The sequence below is a fragment of the Chrysemys picta genome, chromosome 6, assembly GCF_011386835.1.
Source record: "Chrysemys picta bellii isolate R12L10 chromosome 6, ASM1138683v2, whole genome shotgun sequence".
In the NCBI taxonomy this organism is placed as follows: Eukaryota; Metazoa; Chordata; order Testudines; family Emydidae; genus Chrysemys; species Chrysemys picta.
The window spans coordinates 126,361,418-126,376,389 of NC_088796.1; the positions used below are offsets into that span (position 1 = coordinate 126,361,418).

General features: G+C 40.3%; 1 protein-coding gene across 2 annotated transcripts in view; it reads left to right on the forward strand.

Moving 5' to 3' along the window:
- GAK (cyclin G associated kinase) overlaps positions 1-14,972 on the forward strand; it is a 98,572-nt gene that overhangs the window by 43,930 nt on the left and 39,670 nt on the right. For both annotated transcript variants that reach the window (XM_065549802.1, XM_065549803.1), the window contains exons 11-17: positions 758-881; positions 3,496-3,545; positions 3,636-3,784; positions 7,048-7,170; positions 9,601-9,734; positions 11,137-11,331; positions 12,533-12,650. In XM_065549802.1, coding sequence (XP_065405874.1) covers positions 758-881; positions 3,496-3,545; positions 3,636-3,784; positions 7,048-7,170; positions 9,601-9,734; positions 11,137-11,331; positions 12,533-12,650 — 893 coding nt within the window. The remainder of the gene's footprint in view (positions 1-757; positions 882-3,495; positions 3,546-3,635; positions 3,785-7,047; positions 7,171-9,600; positions 9,735-11,136; positions 11,332-12,532; positions 12,651-14,972) is intronic.

Sequence of the window (14,972 nt, forward strand, 5' to 3'; positions counted from 1 at the left end):
CTGTCATACAACTTCTTCGCCTGCCAGAGAGTTTTTAGTGTTTGCCAGACACCTGGCAGTGCTTCAGTTCTGTCAGTTTGTTGATGGTTGGCCTCAGTGACTGAGCAGTTGAAACCTACAGGATGCAGCAAGGTGTGCGTCAGATAGCTGTGTTCAGTATTTTGACTTGTTTATATTAATTGTGGGGGGAAAAAGGAACACTGCCTCCATGGCTGACTCTGCCCGGCAACTAGTGATGGTATCACTGTCCCTCTTCCCCCAGCCAATGGGAGCTGCGAGGGCGGCACCTGCAGCAGACATTGCTGGCAGCGTGGCTGCAGGTGTCTCCTCCGCGGGCCGCAGTGGGGAAGTTCTTGGGCCGCAGATGGCCCGTGGGCCGGAACTTTGAGACCCCTGATTTAAACAGTGATATGGCAGAAATGCATACAGCCAGACACTTGGTGGTCTGTCTTTCCTTCATAAAGAGATATAAAATGGTTTGTTACATGTTTTATAAATGTAATAATACCTGTAGACTATTCTAGTTTACCACCGTAGTTGGGAACATGGAAAAATACTGTTGTGTAGTTTGTTCTTCAGAAGTTGGAAGCTTCGTTCTGGGACTGAGCATGACGGGAAGGCTGATCCTGTTTTTGTACATCTTAAGTTGTTGGCAGTTCAGTTTGATTTTGCCTTGTGAAGAGCAATTTGAGCACAGTTCCATTACATTCCTTGTTTTATTTTAAATTGTAACTTTAGATTTGCTTTTTAATTCTAGGCCTGACAGTTGCAGAACTTGACCAGTCTTACGGAGGGTTCTTTGACATTCTCAAAGGTGGAACAGAACGGTTTTTCACAAACATCAAGGATACTTCTTCTAAAGTGATCCAGTCTGTGGCCAAGTAAGTAGGAAGAACATCAGTGTTGATAATTTTCTAAAAGGGAAAGTCAGAAGTGTCCTACTGAAACTCCAAAACGCTTCCTGCTGGTGCTGATATGAGACCAAACATGCCAGTATGTAGTGTTCCATTTAAAATTTCATCACTATGAACTCATGTAAAAATCACTATGGTAACTATGTCGTAGGAGTTAGAATTGGAAAAGAGCATTTTAAATTAAATGAATCTTTAAGTCACTGTAGAATGGTTTCCTGCAATGTACAGCAGAATTCCCCCAAGTAGGGCACCTGGACAGACAGCCTCCTTGCTTTGCCCATTACTAATAGAGCTCACATACTTGACTCTGTGTACACAAATTTGCAGAGGGACAATAGGGTTGAGGTCTGTTATTTCTCACCTCTATATATTTATTTATTTAAAACATTTAGGCTGTTAACAAGCATGTTATCTCTGGAGAGACAAATCCACAGTTTGAGAACTGCGAAACTAAGCATCTCTGATGGTATCTTCTAGACTGAGCACTGAGTCCCATTGGGTAGATAGAAAGATTAACCTAAATAATCTATACAGAAGCCCCTGGAGCCCCATAAAATTGGGACCCTAATCCATGAACTATTGGAATTCATTTACAAAACTTTGCTTAAACCTTACATGAATATATTGTCTCATACTATAGAATTAGAATTTATAATCCCTATTCCATGATGAGATATCTTTGAGCTATAATGTTTCTTAATTAAAACTATCTTTAGATTGCTTTTTTCCTCAAAGCATTTTATCAAAAAAATCCGATTTAAATACAAAAATCCGATTTTTTTTTTTTTTTTTTTTTAAATCATTGATTTTTATCCACCCTGTTCATTTCGTGTTAGGTTTCCCACTATGCATGAGGACTGACTAGTGGGCTACTTCCACCAGAAAAAGGCATAAATATTGGTATGGCTAGAACACTTCCCCTTTCAGCACCTGGGTGAATTGATCCATGTTGAAGGTCAAATGAACACTGCTTGATCATCTAGAGCAGACAGTCAGTAAATGATCAATCAAGTGTTCTCTAGAGAAGTCTGTCTTAACTAGCCTTAGAAATGTGCCTTCATTACTTTATTTACCTATAGAAAATTAGATTTCCATTTTTCTCTGTCTGTATGCCTTGTCTGTCTGAGCTATTTTGAGAGGAAGGAAGTCGGGCATCAGGTTTCTATTCCTGGCTGGGTCAGATCTCTACCTGGAGTGAGTCATCTGTGCTTGATCTTTCTGTTCCTCAATCTGTACAATAGGGATAATAGGAATTTACTCATAAGGGAGCTGTCAAGTTTCATAAAACACTTTGAGATCTTGGTTTGGGAAGTGCTACAAAAATTTACTGCCCCCTATTTTCAAAGTCCCCAGGAGCTCAGTGGTGGAGCAGACAGAATCTCTGAAGATTAATGCTAGTATTTATTCTATTCTCTGTCCTGCAAGAAGGCTTCACTGTGGTGATGTCTCCTTTTTTTCCCTTTTAGAGTAACCATACTGTATATAAATGACTTGTAACGGAAGTAATCTATCTTCCATGTCCTAGACTGATTTAAACCCCTTTGTAACTAATTGTTCAAATATTAACTGTAGTTTGATCTAGTTTTCTGTACCTCTCAGTGTTTTCTTGTCTGCTTGCTTACTTATCGCTGAACAGCTTACTACCTATGTGGCCCACCCATGTACAATACAATACGATACCTTACCTGCTAGTGTCTTGAAGCTCTTTCAAAAGCTACTCTTCGATTCAAATGCTTTATATACATAACACCTTCCTTTCATTTTTAGCAATGATCTATCCTCTGTAAATTCATACTGGCTACTTTTCATGGAACTAAAGTGAATCTTAAATATTCAGTTTACCTACTAGATATTTGAATTCTATTTTGGAGACTATAATTCATAAAATGGGAAACAGTTAATTACTGCTTAGGCAGTAAGAGCCTGTGTAGGAAAGAAGGATGGGTGCTAGTCAGAGACTTGGGAGATCTAGGCATAATTCTCTCCTCTGCCCCATACTTCCTGTGTGCTGTTATGCAAGTCGCTTAATCTCTGTGCTCCAGTTCCTTATCTGTAAAATGGGGATAATAGCCCTTCCTTACCTCATAGAGTGAGGATAAATTCATTAAAGATTGAGATGCTGGGATATTGTAGTAATGAGGTCCATAGAAGTACCTAACGTAGGAAGATACTGATAAAAAGGTTTGAATAGCTGGAAGTTGATAGGCAGGTGAGTTGCGTTAGTCATGCTACCATATGTTATAACTGCCTGGTTAAGATTCGTTAGCCTCCTCGTGTGTAAGTGCAAGAACTGTCTGTTTTTTTAAAAAAATCTCCATTTGAAAACCTAATCAGTGTCCACAACAGCTGCCTTTCTCGGTTAAATGTATCTGGTCTTGCAGTATTTGCCTTATCCTGTAGTGCACAGCTCTCCTGCTTTAAGCAGAGCTCTTACTGATGATATTCCCAAATGGAAACATGATCTCCATACTAGCTCATTAATAGAAGAAACTACTGCTTCAGACATTGCTATTTGCATTTGAATGGATTCATTTTTTTAATATATTAACTTAGAGGTGTGTTTTGTTTTTTTTAATTTCAGTTATGCAAAGGGAGATTTGGATATATCGTATATCACTTCCAGAATTGCTGGTATGACAGCTTCATCTTTCTTAATCATTGTTTTGAACTGTGGTTTTGTGAAAGTTGATACCTCAAACATTGGTGGTGTTCTGTTTTCAGTGATGTCCTTTCCAGCAGAAGGTGTAGAATCTGCCATCAAAAATAACATAGAAGATGTGCGGTTATTTTTAGACTCTAAACACCCTGGACACTATGCTGTTTACAATCTATCTCCAAGAACATACAGGTCTTCAAGATTTCATAATAGGGTGTGTATGTGTTTTTCTTGCCTATTGATTTTTTCCTTTAGTAGGTCTTTCAACACAATAAATTGAGTAGACCTACCACTTCTTGTTGTATTACGTGCTAAAATCTTCTACAATCCAATGTTTAGGATGCATAGTTAAAATCACAAATGAGCAATTACAAAAGTTAAAGGTCTCATGGCAACATTACCCGTGCCATGCTTTTACCACCAGTTCAGACTTGCTAATAGGAAGGATTTGTCCACTTACTGGAATGGGGTAGCTTTGCTGAAGAAACATCTAGGCACCCAGAACCTCCCTCTAGATATAGTAAATGAGGTTCAGGAACAAATCTGTGTTCCACCTGTTTGCAGAGGCTTCCCACCCTACCGTGGGAACTACTTATGATGGCTTCACTACTGGGATTTCTCCTTTTTTTCATCTCTCTCTTCCTTATTCTTGACTTCCATCTGGACCCAGCCCCCGAATGACGCCCTTCCTTAAGTGAGCGATCTAGCCATGCCTACTCCTTGCTGCTTCCTGAAATGGTGGGTGCAGCATAGCCCAGCCTGCCCGTCTCTGTGAAACCTTCCTGTCCAGTTCTGCAGAACCTAGAAGGGGGGTGGGGTGAGGACATGACTTACTCCATAATGGGATAGAAGATACCAGCTAGGTAGGCCGTAAAGTATCGGTGAACACTTCTTTGCTCCTTTTTTGACTCCTGTCTCTCAACCAGTCTGACTGGCTCAACGGCCAAGTCTCAGGTTGACATACCTCAGCCCTCTAGCAGAACCATGCCCCAGTGCTGTCCCCAGATCTCCCTGTACTATACATTTCAGGCTTTGGTTTGACCTTTATACAGCTAGGAGTCCAAGCCGCTCAGGGAGATCTTTCACTCCAGAGGGGTGTTAGTATTGGATAGTCTGGAAGTCTCATCTATTCCAGATCCCTTCTTGGACCTTAACCTGTAAGGTGGGATCTCTCCATCCACTTCCTCCCCCCTCCCCCCCCAAAAATCTGACTTTATCCAGAGTTTTCAATTCAAATCACATTTGCAGTTTACAGAGATCTCATTCCCTGGACAGAAAACTCGAGTCTATCCATAAGATATACAGTTCCTTAGCATGCATATTTGAAGTGTCTGTTGCCCATGCAGTTACAGCCCGAGCCATCTTGGCACGGGTGAAGGCACTGTTGAAATTGGCAAATCCAAAGCCGTCAGTGACCTCCTGAAGTTTGTCAGCCCTTACTGTTCATTTAGCCGGTCAGTGACATGGTCCTTACTTGTTCCATTGTAGTCAGAAGGTAAATGTGGATCTGCACTTGTCAAAAATCTTTAAATCACAGAATTTGGGGACTTCAACAGCGGAGTCAAGGGAAAGGGGTTGGGACAGCTTTTGTGGCCTGCATCATGCGGGGGGTCAGACTAGATGATCATAATGGTCCCTTCTGACCTTAAAGTCTGAGTCTGAGTAAAAGCTGTTGCTCAAACTGATCTTGATAAGGCTCCCATCAATGGCCAGAGGTATTTGAGGAGCTACAAAAACAAGGTTTCCTTCACACAGCAGAAATTTATCCTGGAAAATAAGCTCTTTGTTTCACTTGAATCAGGAAGCTTTCCCTTTTCATCTTTGTTTGAACCTCATACACCTGAAGGACATGCTTCTTAATTCTCTGGACATTAGCAGGGCAAAAAATGTATCCCCACAATATAATCTTGCTACAAATTGGACTCATTAATTCATTGTTGTGGACACAAAAATAAGATAGTTTCTAAATTTAGAGTATCATGCTGAGTGAAAGCAGCCATGTCAGAAGCTAACAGCATTCAAGACTCCTTCAGTGTCCATAAAGGCTCCCCTTTGAGACTCATTGTGTTGTTACGATCACAGAGGAACACAACATGCTTATAACTTCAATACTCTGCTTACTAGCCATTGCAAAATGGATGTTTCCTCATCTGTGGATACTCTAGGCCTGGCAGGCAGCTATTTCTCGAACTCGTGCTTAAATTCTCGCTCCTGTGCTCATCCACCAATACAAAACTTTCTCAGAACTTTCTTGTCTTTTGCGTTAGTTACAGTTGAAGTTAATGCTAGTTTTGAATCCTCTCCTGGCTTATTCTGACTCCCATTCTAATGTAATAGCTTTGTACATTCTAATATAATAGTTTCTGGGTGCCCAGAACCTGCCTAAGTCAGCAGAACTCTCCGTTCTGCCAATTTTTTCTGACTATGACATTGACATCTCTTTTGGAGGATTACGTAGTGTTTGGTCTGTCTATGCTTCAGTAAAAGCCCCGCAATAAAGCTGCAGTTGGGCTGGGTCAGCTGACTCAGGTTCGTGGGGCTCAGGCTGCAGTGTAGATCTTCAGGCTCAGACTGGAGCCCGGGGTCCGAGACCCCATGATGTGGGTGGTCTCAGAGCCCAGACTTCAGCTCGAGCGCAAACGTGTACACTACAATTTTACAGCCACCCTCACCCCCCACCTGAGCCAGCTGACCCAGCCTCTGAGATTTGGTGCAGTAGGTATTTTTATTGTAACATAGATTTACCCTCTGATACTTAAACAGCCTTGTGCAGCTTGTCCCACCAGCAGCCCTTGCACCTGCCAGTCTGGGCAAGAAAATGTGCTGTGATGAAGCAAAGTTCAATCCATTCTGTGAAAGCCATATCAATCTATCCCTGAGCACGCTCAGTGGTCTAAACTAAAACCTTCTTTGTTGGGTTCAGAGGAACAATTTAAAGCATCTATTCGTATCTAATTGTTATCACAAAGCATCGTTTCATATTTTGCCCCATTTTATAATCCTGTTTTAAAATGTAGACTATTTTTTTACCAGTGGCAGGTTGTTTATAATCTGTTGTAACTCTGAAATTGCTGAAAGGATTTTTCTCAATTAAATTTTTTTTTATTGAGCAGAGACCAAGCATGAGAAAATTCAGCCCAAAAGGAGAATGGTTAAGAATGTTCTGAGCTTATGAATGAGCCAGAAGGGAGCTGTTTTGCATCATTATCTAATAGTGACTGTTTGTTCTTCACACTGTAGCTATTTATTTGTATTTCTGTAGCACTCAGAGACAACACTCAAGATTAAGGACCTTTTGGGCTGAATATTGAGAAGAGCTTATCCAAATTGAGAGCTTATTTGAGACTGCTCCTGTTTAATTTGTTCTTGGATTTAATATTTACCTACAGAACTGCCAATTTGTTGTTGTTATAGCTTATATAAGTGTTGTAGTAGTCACTTTTATTTTCTTACCTCTTACCCCATTCCCCAACCCAGGTTTCTGAATGTGGTTGGCCAGCAAGACGTGCACCAAATCTTCAAAACCTTTACAGCATTTGCAAGAACATGCATTTATGGCTAAAGCAAGATCACAAAAAAGTTTGCATTGTACACTGCCTTGTAAGTAGTAGGTACATCTGAAATTTTTCATCTAGTCCAGCTTTAGGTGACAACAAGGATTGCAGTATCAATCAATTCTTGTGTACGAGTAACATTGATTTTTACTGTCTTAAGCCAATTCTGTAGCGATCTAAATTTATTTATTTATTTTTAAAGAAAAGGAGCCTGTGTGGTAAAATGGTGTAACTTTCACCAATTTGATGGTCAATAGGTCAAGAAGAAGGAAAGTTAAATACATTCCCTTTTTACTTCCCAGTACAACATTAGTTAATGCACAGCTCTTAAAAGAAAAGCTGTGATCATTAAAAATTCCATGTGTGTTTAGGAATCCAGTTGACCTCTAAGATGGTACCTCCACCAGTGTAGTGTCTCTAAATACCATGCTAGAGGCACTGTTTCAGTACAGACTCAGGAGTGATATCTCATGAGTTAACTCCATTTCTTGCAATAGTCTATGGAGATCTCTCGTCAATGCACGTACATGGTTCAGCCCTGTTTGAGATGTGACATGATGGAAAGCTTGAGTGAGGTATGGCTACAGGCCAGACACTCCACATAGTACTGGCATAAATTCTTCTTCTTTAATAGAAATGAGCAATACCGGCCATATGCAGATCTCAGATTCTTCTTACTAGAAGTTCCTCTGTTTAGAAACCAGAAAAACAAAAGAAGTCTCTGAACTGGTGGTTTTAATTAGAAGATAAAGTGAATTTTCTAAATAACTGCATAAGCCTAAAGTGTCTTTCATTCAGAAGATGTGATCCAGAAGCTAAACAAACTCCAGAGAACTAGCTTGTGTCTAAATGATGATCATAGTTCTGTTGATATTTCCCCATAGAGGTGAAACAGCATGCAAGGAGCAGGAAAAAACAAAATTAAGGATTAACATAGAGGATTTATAATTTTTCTTTACCCATTCAGCGAGGCCTTCGCTGAATGAACCAGTAACACTGTATTTCATAATATAAGCCCAGCTACTTTAGAAGTAAGTAATCTTTATGGGGAGACCTCAAGTAAAGCTTTTTGCCCCACAGAAACTGCATTTAACAGAGAGTCTTCTGGACTTAGAGGGGCTGTGGGATCTCTAATAACACACCCAGTGGCCCTATCATTCCTTCACAATTGGTGCAGAAGCTGCCATTCTAGCCCATAAGATGAAGTCGCTGCCAGGAGGTTGCCCTTCAGCATTATACCCCCTCCCTTACCTGTTTCACCTGCAGTAAAGCCTAATAACTTGGGATTTATGCAGACAAAACGATGGTCATCGTTAATGAATAATCATGTGTAAAACTCGATGATAAAACTACAGTGATTTCATTTAAATAAGCCTTCCGGTTTAAATAGTTCACCAAATGGCTATATTTGACCTACACTGCTGAAATTCATATTTTGCTGGTGTACATAGTATTTTAAGAAGGTTGTACTCCTACTGTGAAATAATGGAGCCATAATCTGTTAACTTGCTTTGAGGCTGTTGGCGAGGGAGGGGGAATCTTCAGAATTCAGCAGTCTCCGAATTTTTTTGCATTGGATTACTCTCTTAATGATTGCTCTGATCCAAGCACTAGCTTTGTTACTATATCCTGTCACCACCCTCCCGTCAAAATGTGGTGGGAGAAATTACTGAAGTCCATGCTTTTCTTTTCCACGTCCCTCTTGTATTGACATTTCTCCTGTTTCCATTCTGTAAATTTTCAAGCTTCTGTATGAAGTGCAAAGCTTTGTCATCAGAGACTTGTTTACCAATTAGCTATTTCTTTCTCTTATGTGGTCTTAATCGTGTTGCATTTCCTGAATGTCCTGCCCTGTCAAAATGAAAATTTTGCTCAAGAATTTTTCTTTAATGTCTCAAATTTCCCTCTGTGTGCCTCTAAATACATGAATAATTACCAAAGCTGTATTGCCAGGCAGGAATTGGAGCCGATGTTGACTGCATGGCTTCGCCGGTTATTCCTGTACACCTCAAGACTTGCTGGCGCCATAACAGAAGCCCCTTAGCTTGTCAGCAGAAGTGCCTAAAATGGATCTCCCACTCAGCAGCCAGACTATGTGGTTAAAACTTTAGGGTAGTGATGCTAAGAAAATGAACACTCAGAACTCTGAGATAATATAAAGCTAAAGTTAGTAACTACTCAGTAATAGCATTCAAATGAGCACTTAATTCCTTATTTCCTGCTTAGCTTTTGTGTTTCATCTTTAAAAACATTTAATTTTAATTATTAAAGAAATGTGCTACATTCCCACAACATTAAGGCTTTATTACTTAAACTGTGGTTCAAAAACCAGCCATTATCAATTTAAATTATGCCTAATTCATAACTTGAAATTAAGGATATGAACTTGGCTTCTTATGTAGACAGGCATGTTCTTCAGTAATTTTCTTAACATTTTTAACTAGGTTTAATAACTTTAGGTCACAATTTTTTGTAGGATGGAAGAGCAGCATCTGCTGTTGTAGTTTGCTCTTTTTTATGTTTTTGCCGTCTCTTCACTACTGCGGAGGCTGCGGTTTATATGTTCAGTATGAAACGCTGTCCACCTGGCATTTGGCCTTCTCATAAAAGGTACAGTATCAATCTCTTTTCAAAGCATTGTTGAAGCAAATCTACCTATGAGCATGTACTTAAAAAAATAATAATTAGCACACCGATTTGTAGGACGAGGTAGTTGATTTAGGAATTAGCCTGGTAGGATGATAGAACATTTGCAAAACCAAATGAGTCACCTAGGCGCTGGGTAAATTTTGAATTCTGCAAGATTTTTGAATCTGTTATTCATGTGACCCTAGTTACTGAACAAATCAACATGATGTGTGTTGGAACTACATAAAGCATTTTACAACCTCAGCTTTCATTCTTAAAGTGAAAACTGTCCTAAATACTTCTCTACAAAGCAAAGTATAACCTATATCCTCAAATGTGGACGAGACAAAAAGTAAAGCTTGTTCAGTGTGGACGTAAGTTGTTCCGGGTGTCTGAACGCTCTTCAGACTTACAGAATTCAAAAGTATAAGAAGTACTTACTTGAAGTCAGTTCATTGCATATTTAGTGAATAAGAGGATATATACTCCTTTAAAAAGAGTAAATGCATATCTTTTTATGCATTGTAACATCTATTTTGGCAACTAGCATAACTTGAGTTTTTCAGGTGGACTGTATTTAGGTTTTGTAAAAATACTGAAATCTAAGTAACTTCACTAGAGCATCTGTCAATAAATCTTTGCCTTTCAGAATAAAGAGATGTCTGAAAAGGGGGTGTGTGGATTAGCAAACTGCAGAGGAGCAAAGTTGTACACTACAGTTTAGAAATATTTTAATTAGATACGGCTTGGTTAAAATTGGCTAATTTTTTTAAAAGCCCTACTACTGAAATAGTCGGTGCATTCTGACAAGGATGAATCCAAGTATGGTCTGGAGGCTAGAATGCTTGTCTGGGATTTGACAGAGCTGGGCGAAATTCCTTGCTCCACCATAGACTTCCTGTGTGACCATCAACAGCTCATTGTCTCCCTCTGTGCTTCAGTTCCCCATCTGTACAATGGGGATATTAGCACTTCCCCCACCTCACAGGGGTGTCGGGAGGAGAAATGCTTTAAAGATTGAGGCACTCAACTACTGTGTTGATGGAGGGCCATATAGGTGCCTAGGTTAGAACAGTATGGGAATTTGTGCATGGAAACCGCTATAGTAACTCTCCTTTGGCCATGGGTGAAATGTGTTAGACATACACATCTAGATTGTTTTCCCCTTTTCTCTGTTTCATTCTTTCCGTGCAAGGTTGACTTTGAAATATATAAAATCAGACTTAAGTTTCCTAATGTGCTGTTAAATATACTCCCTTGCGCTTATGAGTAATGGTGTCATGGAACTTTGTGGAATCGAATATTTACAATGACAAGGTAAGTTTCAGATCATGCATTTCCAGGCTGTATTGTTTTTCTGAACGAATACCTCTTGTTTTGACAGGTATATAGAATACATGTGTGACATGATGGCAGAAGAACCCATTATTCCTCACAGCAAGCCAATCCTTATCAAATCAATTATCATGACACCAGTTCCTCTGTTCAGCAAACTGCGAAATGGCTGTAGGCCTTTTTGTGAAGTTTATGTTGGGGATGAAAGAGTGACCACTACCTCACAGGAATATGACAAAATGAAGTAAGTGCAGGTTCCTAAACGTAAGTCTGAACTCTTTCTGGAGCTGTTTTAATACTGAAACGTTGCTCCCTGAAGGGACAGTGCCAGTGCAGTGAATACCCCTCTCATACAAACTCTGCACTGAAAGGACAGGTCTGTCCTGTCTTTGCTTGGGGGTCATTGAGGGCAGACTTGGTGATAGTCTACCCAAGTTCTGTCTGGAAGGCCTAACTCCATCCACAGTCTCAGAGCAGCGGACAGTTAGTATTCAGACGCGCATTTAAACCTGTGGCATTGTGCAGGGGATAGATATAACCAGTGTTAAGGTTGTGCCTAGTGGTTGTGCTTTTGGGAGAGTCTGGAACCTAGGCAGGAAGAGAATTGGTACCAGCAGCATATTATTATAATCGTCTATTTCAAATCCCGAACTCTGGTGGTAGGGAGGAGCGGAGAAAGATTCCACTGACATTTGAAGGTCAGGCCTGCTTCCAGGAGTTAAAAATGGGGGATAAAAATGGGGTTGCACCTTCTAAACACACTGGATTAGGAGAGCTTCCCAGAGAAATGAAATGGAAAAGTAGTGGTAGACTACAGCTCAGCGATGGTCTTTCAGGAACCCAGCATGTGCAGATGCATCTGTGCTACTAGCGTGATGGTCTGTCATTGTACCCCTGACAACTTTCACATGCCTGCTCAGACCTCACCCGCAGCTCTCTGCAACTATGAAATTGATCCTTTCAAGGGGCAGAGCTACATACTATTATAGAAGCTGGAAAAGGTGGTTGCTCCTCCTTGAGAGGAGGGCATTGAGTGTGAAGCAAATTTGGGGGATAATCTATCTAACTGAGCAATAAACTAAGGAGAGCAGTAGGAATGGGCATTAGGAAAACATTGCAGTGACACACTATGATGCATACAGTAGTGTGGTAACTAGTTTTATGGTCAGCTCAATAGTGTGGTAACAGCAATCTGATTCCTTGCCACTGTGCAAGATAGGAGACTGGTCTAGATGGGCCTCCCTCTCCTGCGGGGAGAGGGCCAATTCCTAAAAAAGATGTTACTTCCTGAATATCTAAGCCCTAGTTCCATAGTAAACCAAAGTTGTGGAATTTCTACGTTGCCTAGAGGGACCTGGAGTAAGCAGACAGAACAGGTAAAAACACATTCATTTCAAAGCAGTTGTTTTTCTTGAAACTTAATGTGAGATGTTCTTTTTCTTCAGGGACTTCAAAACTGAGGATGGTAAAGCCGTAATCCCACTGGGTATAACAGTCCAAGGTGATGTTCTCATTGTGATCTATCATGCCAGGTCGACATTAGGAGGCAGACTCCAAGCCAAGGTAATGACATATTTAATGGAACCTTTACAGGGTTTATTCTTTGCAATGCAGAACAATCCCCATGGTCTCTTTCTGTGTTGTTTGTTAATTGTTTGATTGTTCCCCTTCTCTGCGCTCATCTGTCTTTTGAGAAAAGAGTTTGAGGTGTTCAGGTGGCTAGGAGTTCAACCTTCCCTTTCAATCCTGTCATGACGTGCAGCCTTTGGTCAGCATTCTGGCAAGAAGTGTACAGTTAGTTGCTCCTTTTGCAGCATTTTCTGGTTAGCAAGCATTTCAACAACTGGTAGTTCTCCCCAGTGTCTGATGCCTGGAGCTCCTGCCCCTTACTTCTCCATGCGGTTCTGCCAAAGTTCCTTATTTAGTGGCAAAAAATCAGAACTTTGTGTGTTAGCCAGGAGACTTCATCTGTTGTTTTTATTTCCCACCAAAAGGAAGGTTGATTACTTTTTTCTGTCTAAAAGTCAAACTGCAGTATGATACAGGCTCTCTAATCACATCAATTGCCAAGAGTAAATCACTAAAACAGAATCTTAAACAGCTACTTTCTTGCCTGTCTGATTACAGTTGTGTAAAATGTTTGTTTCGAATGCTGCTAAAAACAGAATTATGTTTTCTGACTTATTCTGTGATACAGGATCAGATTGAACTTGTATGGACTATCTGAACTCTCACTGAAACAGAGACCACCATCCTTCCCAGTTCTGGGGAGATTGAATTTTAGATATAAAATGTCACTGTTTGATTCTTCAGGATTCAGAGCACGTAGTAAGTGATTAACTCGAGCTAGAATTGACACTCCTTTTCTTAAGATGAAATGAGGCCACTTGGACTATGATTTTCACAGTGTGTGCACCTAAAATTACTATCCAAAGCGCAAATTTATGAAAAATTAAGCCACTTAGGGACCTAAGTGCAGAGCACGGAGTAGCTCCCATTGAAGTCAGGATGTTTTATGGATGCTCAACATCTCTAAAAATAGGGATGTTTTCCCCCCACCCCCAACATCTGTTTTGGTGCCTGGCCTCACTGTATTCATGCAGTGTCCAGCCATCTGACAGCTGCATAAACTAGATAGCATGCGTCCTAGCACATTTAACATTCCTTTTCTTTCTCCATCACAAGAGAGCTGGCATATAATATACTTTGCCATGATCAGGTGGGGCACCTTAATAACACACCTCTTTGCTAACTTACGTGATAGTGCTTATATATGTATGTATGTATATACACCTCTACCCCAATATAACGCTGTCCTCGGGAGCCCAAAAATCTTACCGTGTTATAGGTGAAACGGTGTTATATCGAACTTGCTTTGATCTGTTGGAGTGCGCAGCCCCGCCCCCCCCCCCCCCCTCCCCCGGAGCGCAGCTTTATATCCGAATTCGTGTTATATCGGGTCACGTTCTATCAGGGTAGAGGTGTCTGTCTGTCTGTCTGTCTGTCTGTCTGTCTCTCTCATATATAATATAGATATAATCTTTTTTAATATCCAGAACACAGAGACCACCACTGGAATAGGTATTTGGGCCAATAGCAAAGTGGGATTCCAGGAATTTCCATCCCGCACAGATTAGGAGGTCCATCTATTCCAGTGTCCTGCTTCCATCTGTGGTCTGGCTCAGTGCATAGTCTCCTTACTATTCTTCACGCTGCAGGAGGCGACAGAATATTGTTGCTTCATGATTTTTCTTTCAACTAAAAATGCTAACATTTTTCAGGCTATAAAAGCAAAACTTGCATGTGAAGTCTATCTCAACCCAAATTACTAAAAGTTCTAGCTTTCTCTGCTTTGGTGTAGCCATAGTGAAGTCTGGAGATACAAATGTGAAATATTTATACATTTCAGGATTACTTACCTACAGAATTCAAGGAATTATTGTCACACGGAGGTTCTGAAAACAATTATTTTAGCATGCAAATATAATGGATACAAGCATTTAGTCATCTATGCAAATACTTTCAGTGCTGGTAGAAGTTAGTTTTTCAGATTTTTTTCACCATTGTATTTCTCTACTACACATTCTTCGCTCAATCTGTAATTCCTTCTTTAGGTTTGCTAGGTTTCCAGAAAATATAGGGAAAAAGTGAGAACTGCCAAAAGCCAAGCAGAGTTGGACCTTGCATCATAGGAAGTTAAAACAAACAGTAAAAGATTCTTTAGCCATGAAAATAAAGAAAGAAGTGAGACTGCGAAGCACAGAGGATGGAGTGGAGATAAAAGATAATTTGCCTCAGTTTTTAATAAGAATGAGGAGCTTGTGAACATTGGCAGGGTGACTAATGGGAATGATGATATGGAAGTAGAAATTACCACATGTGAGT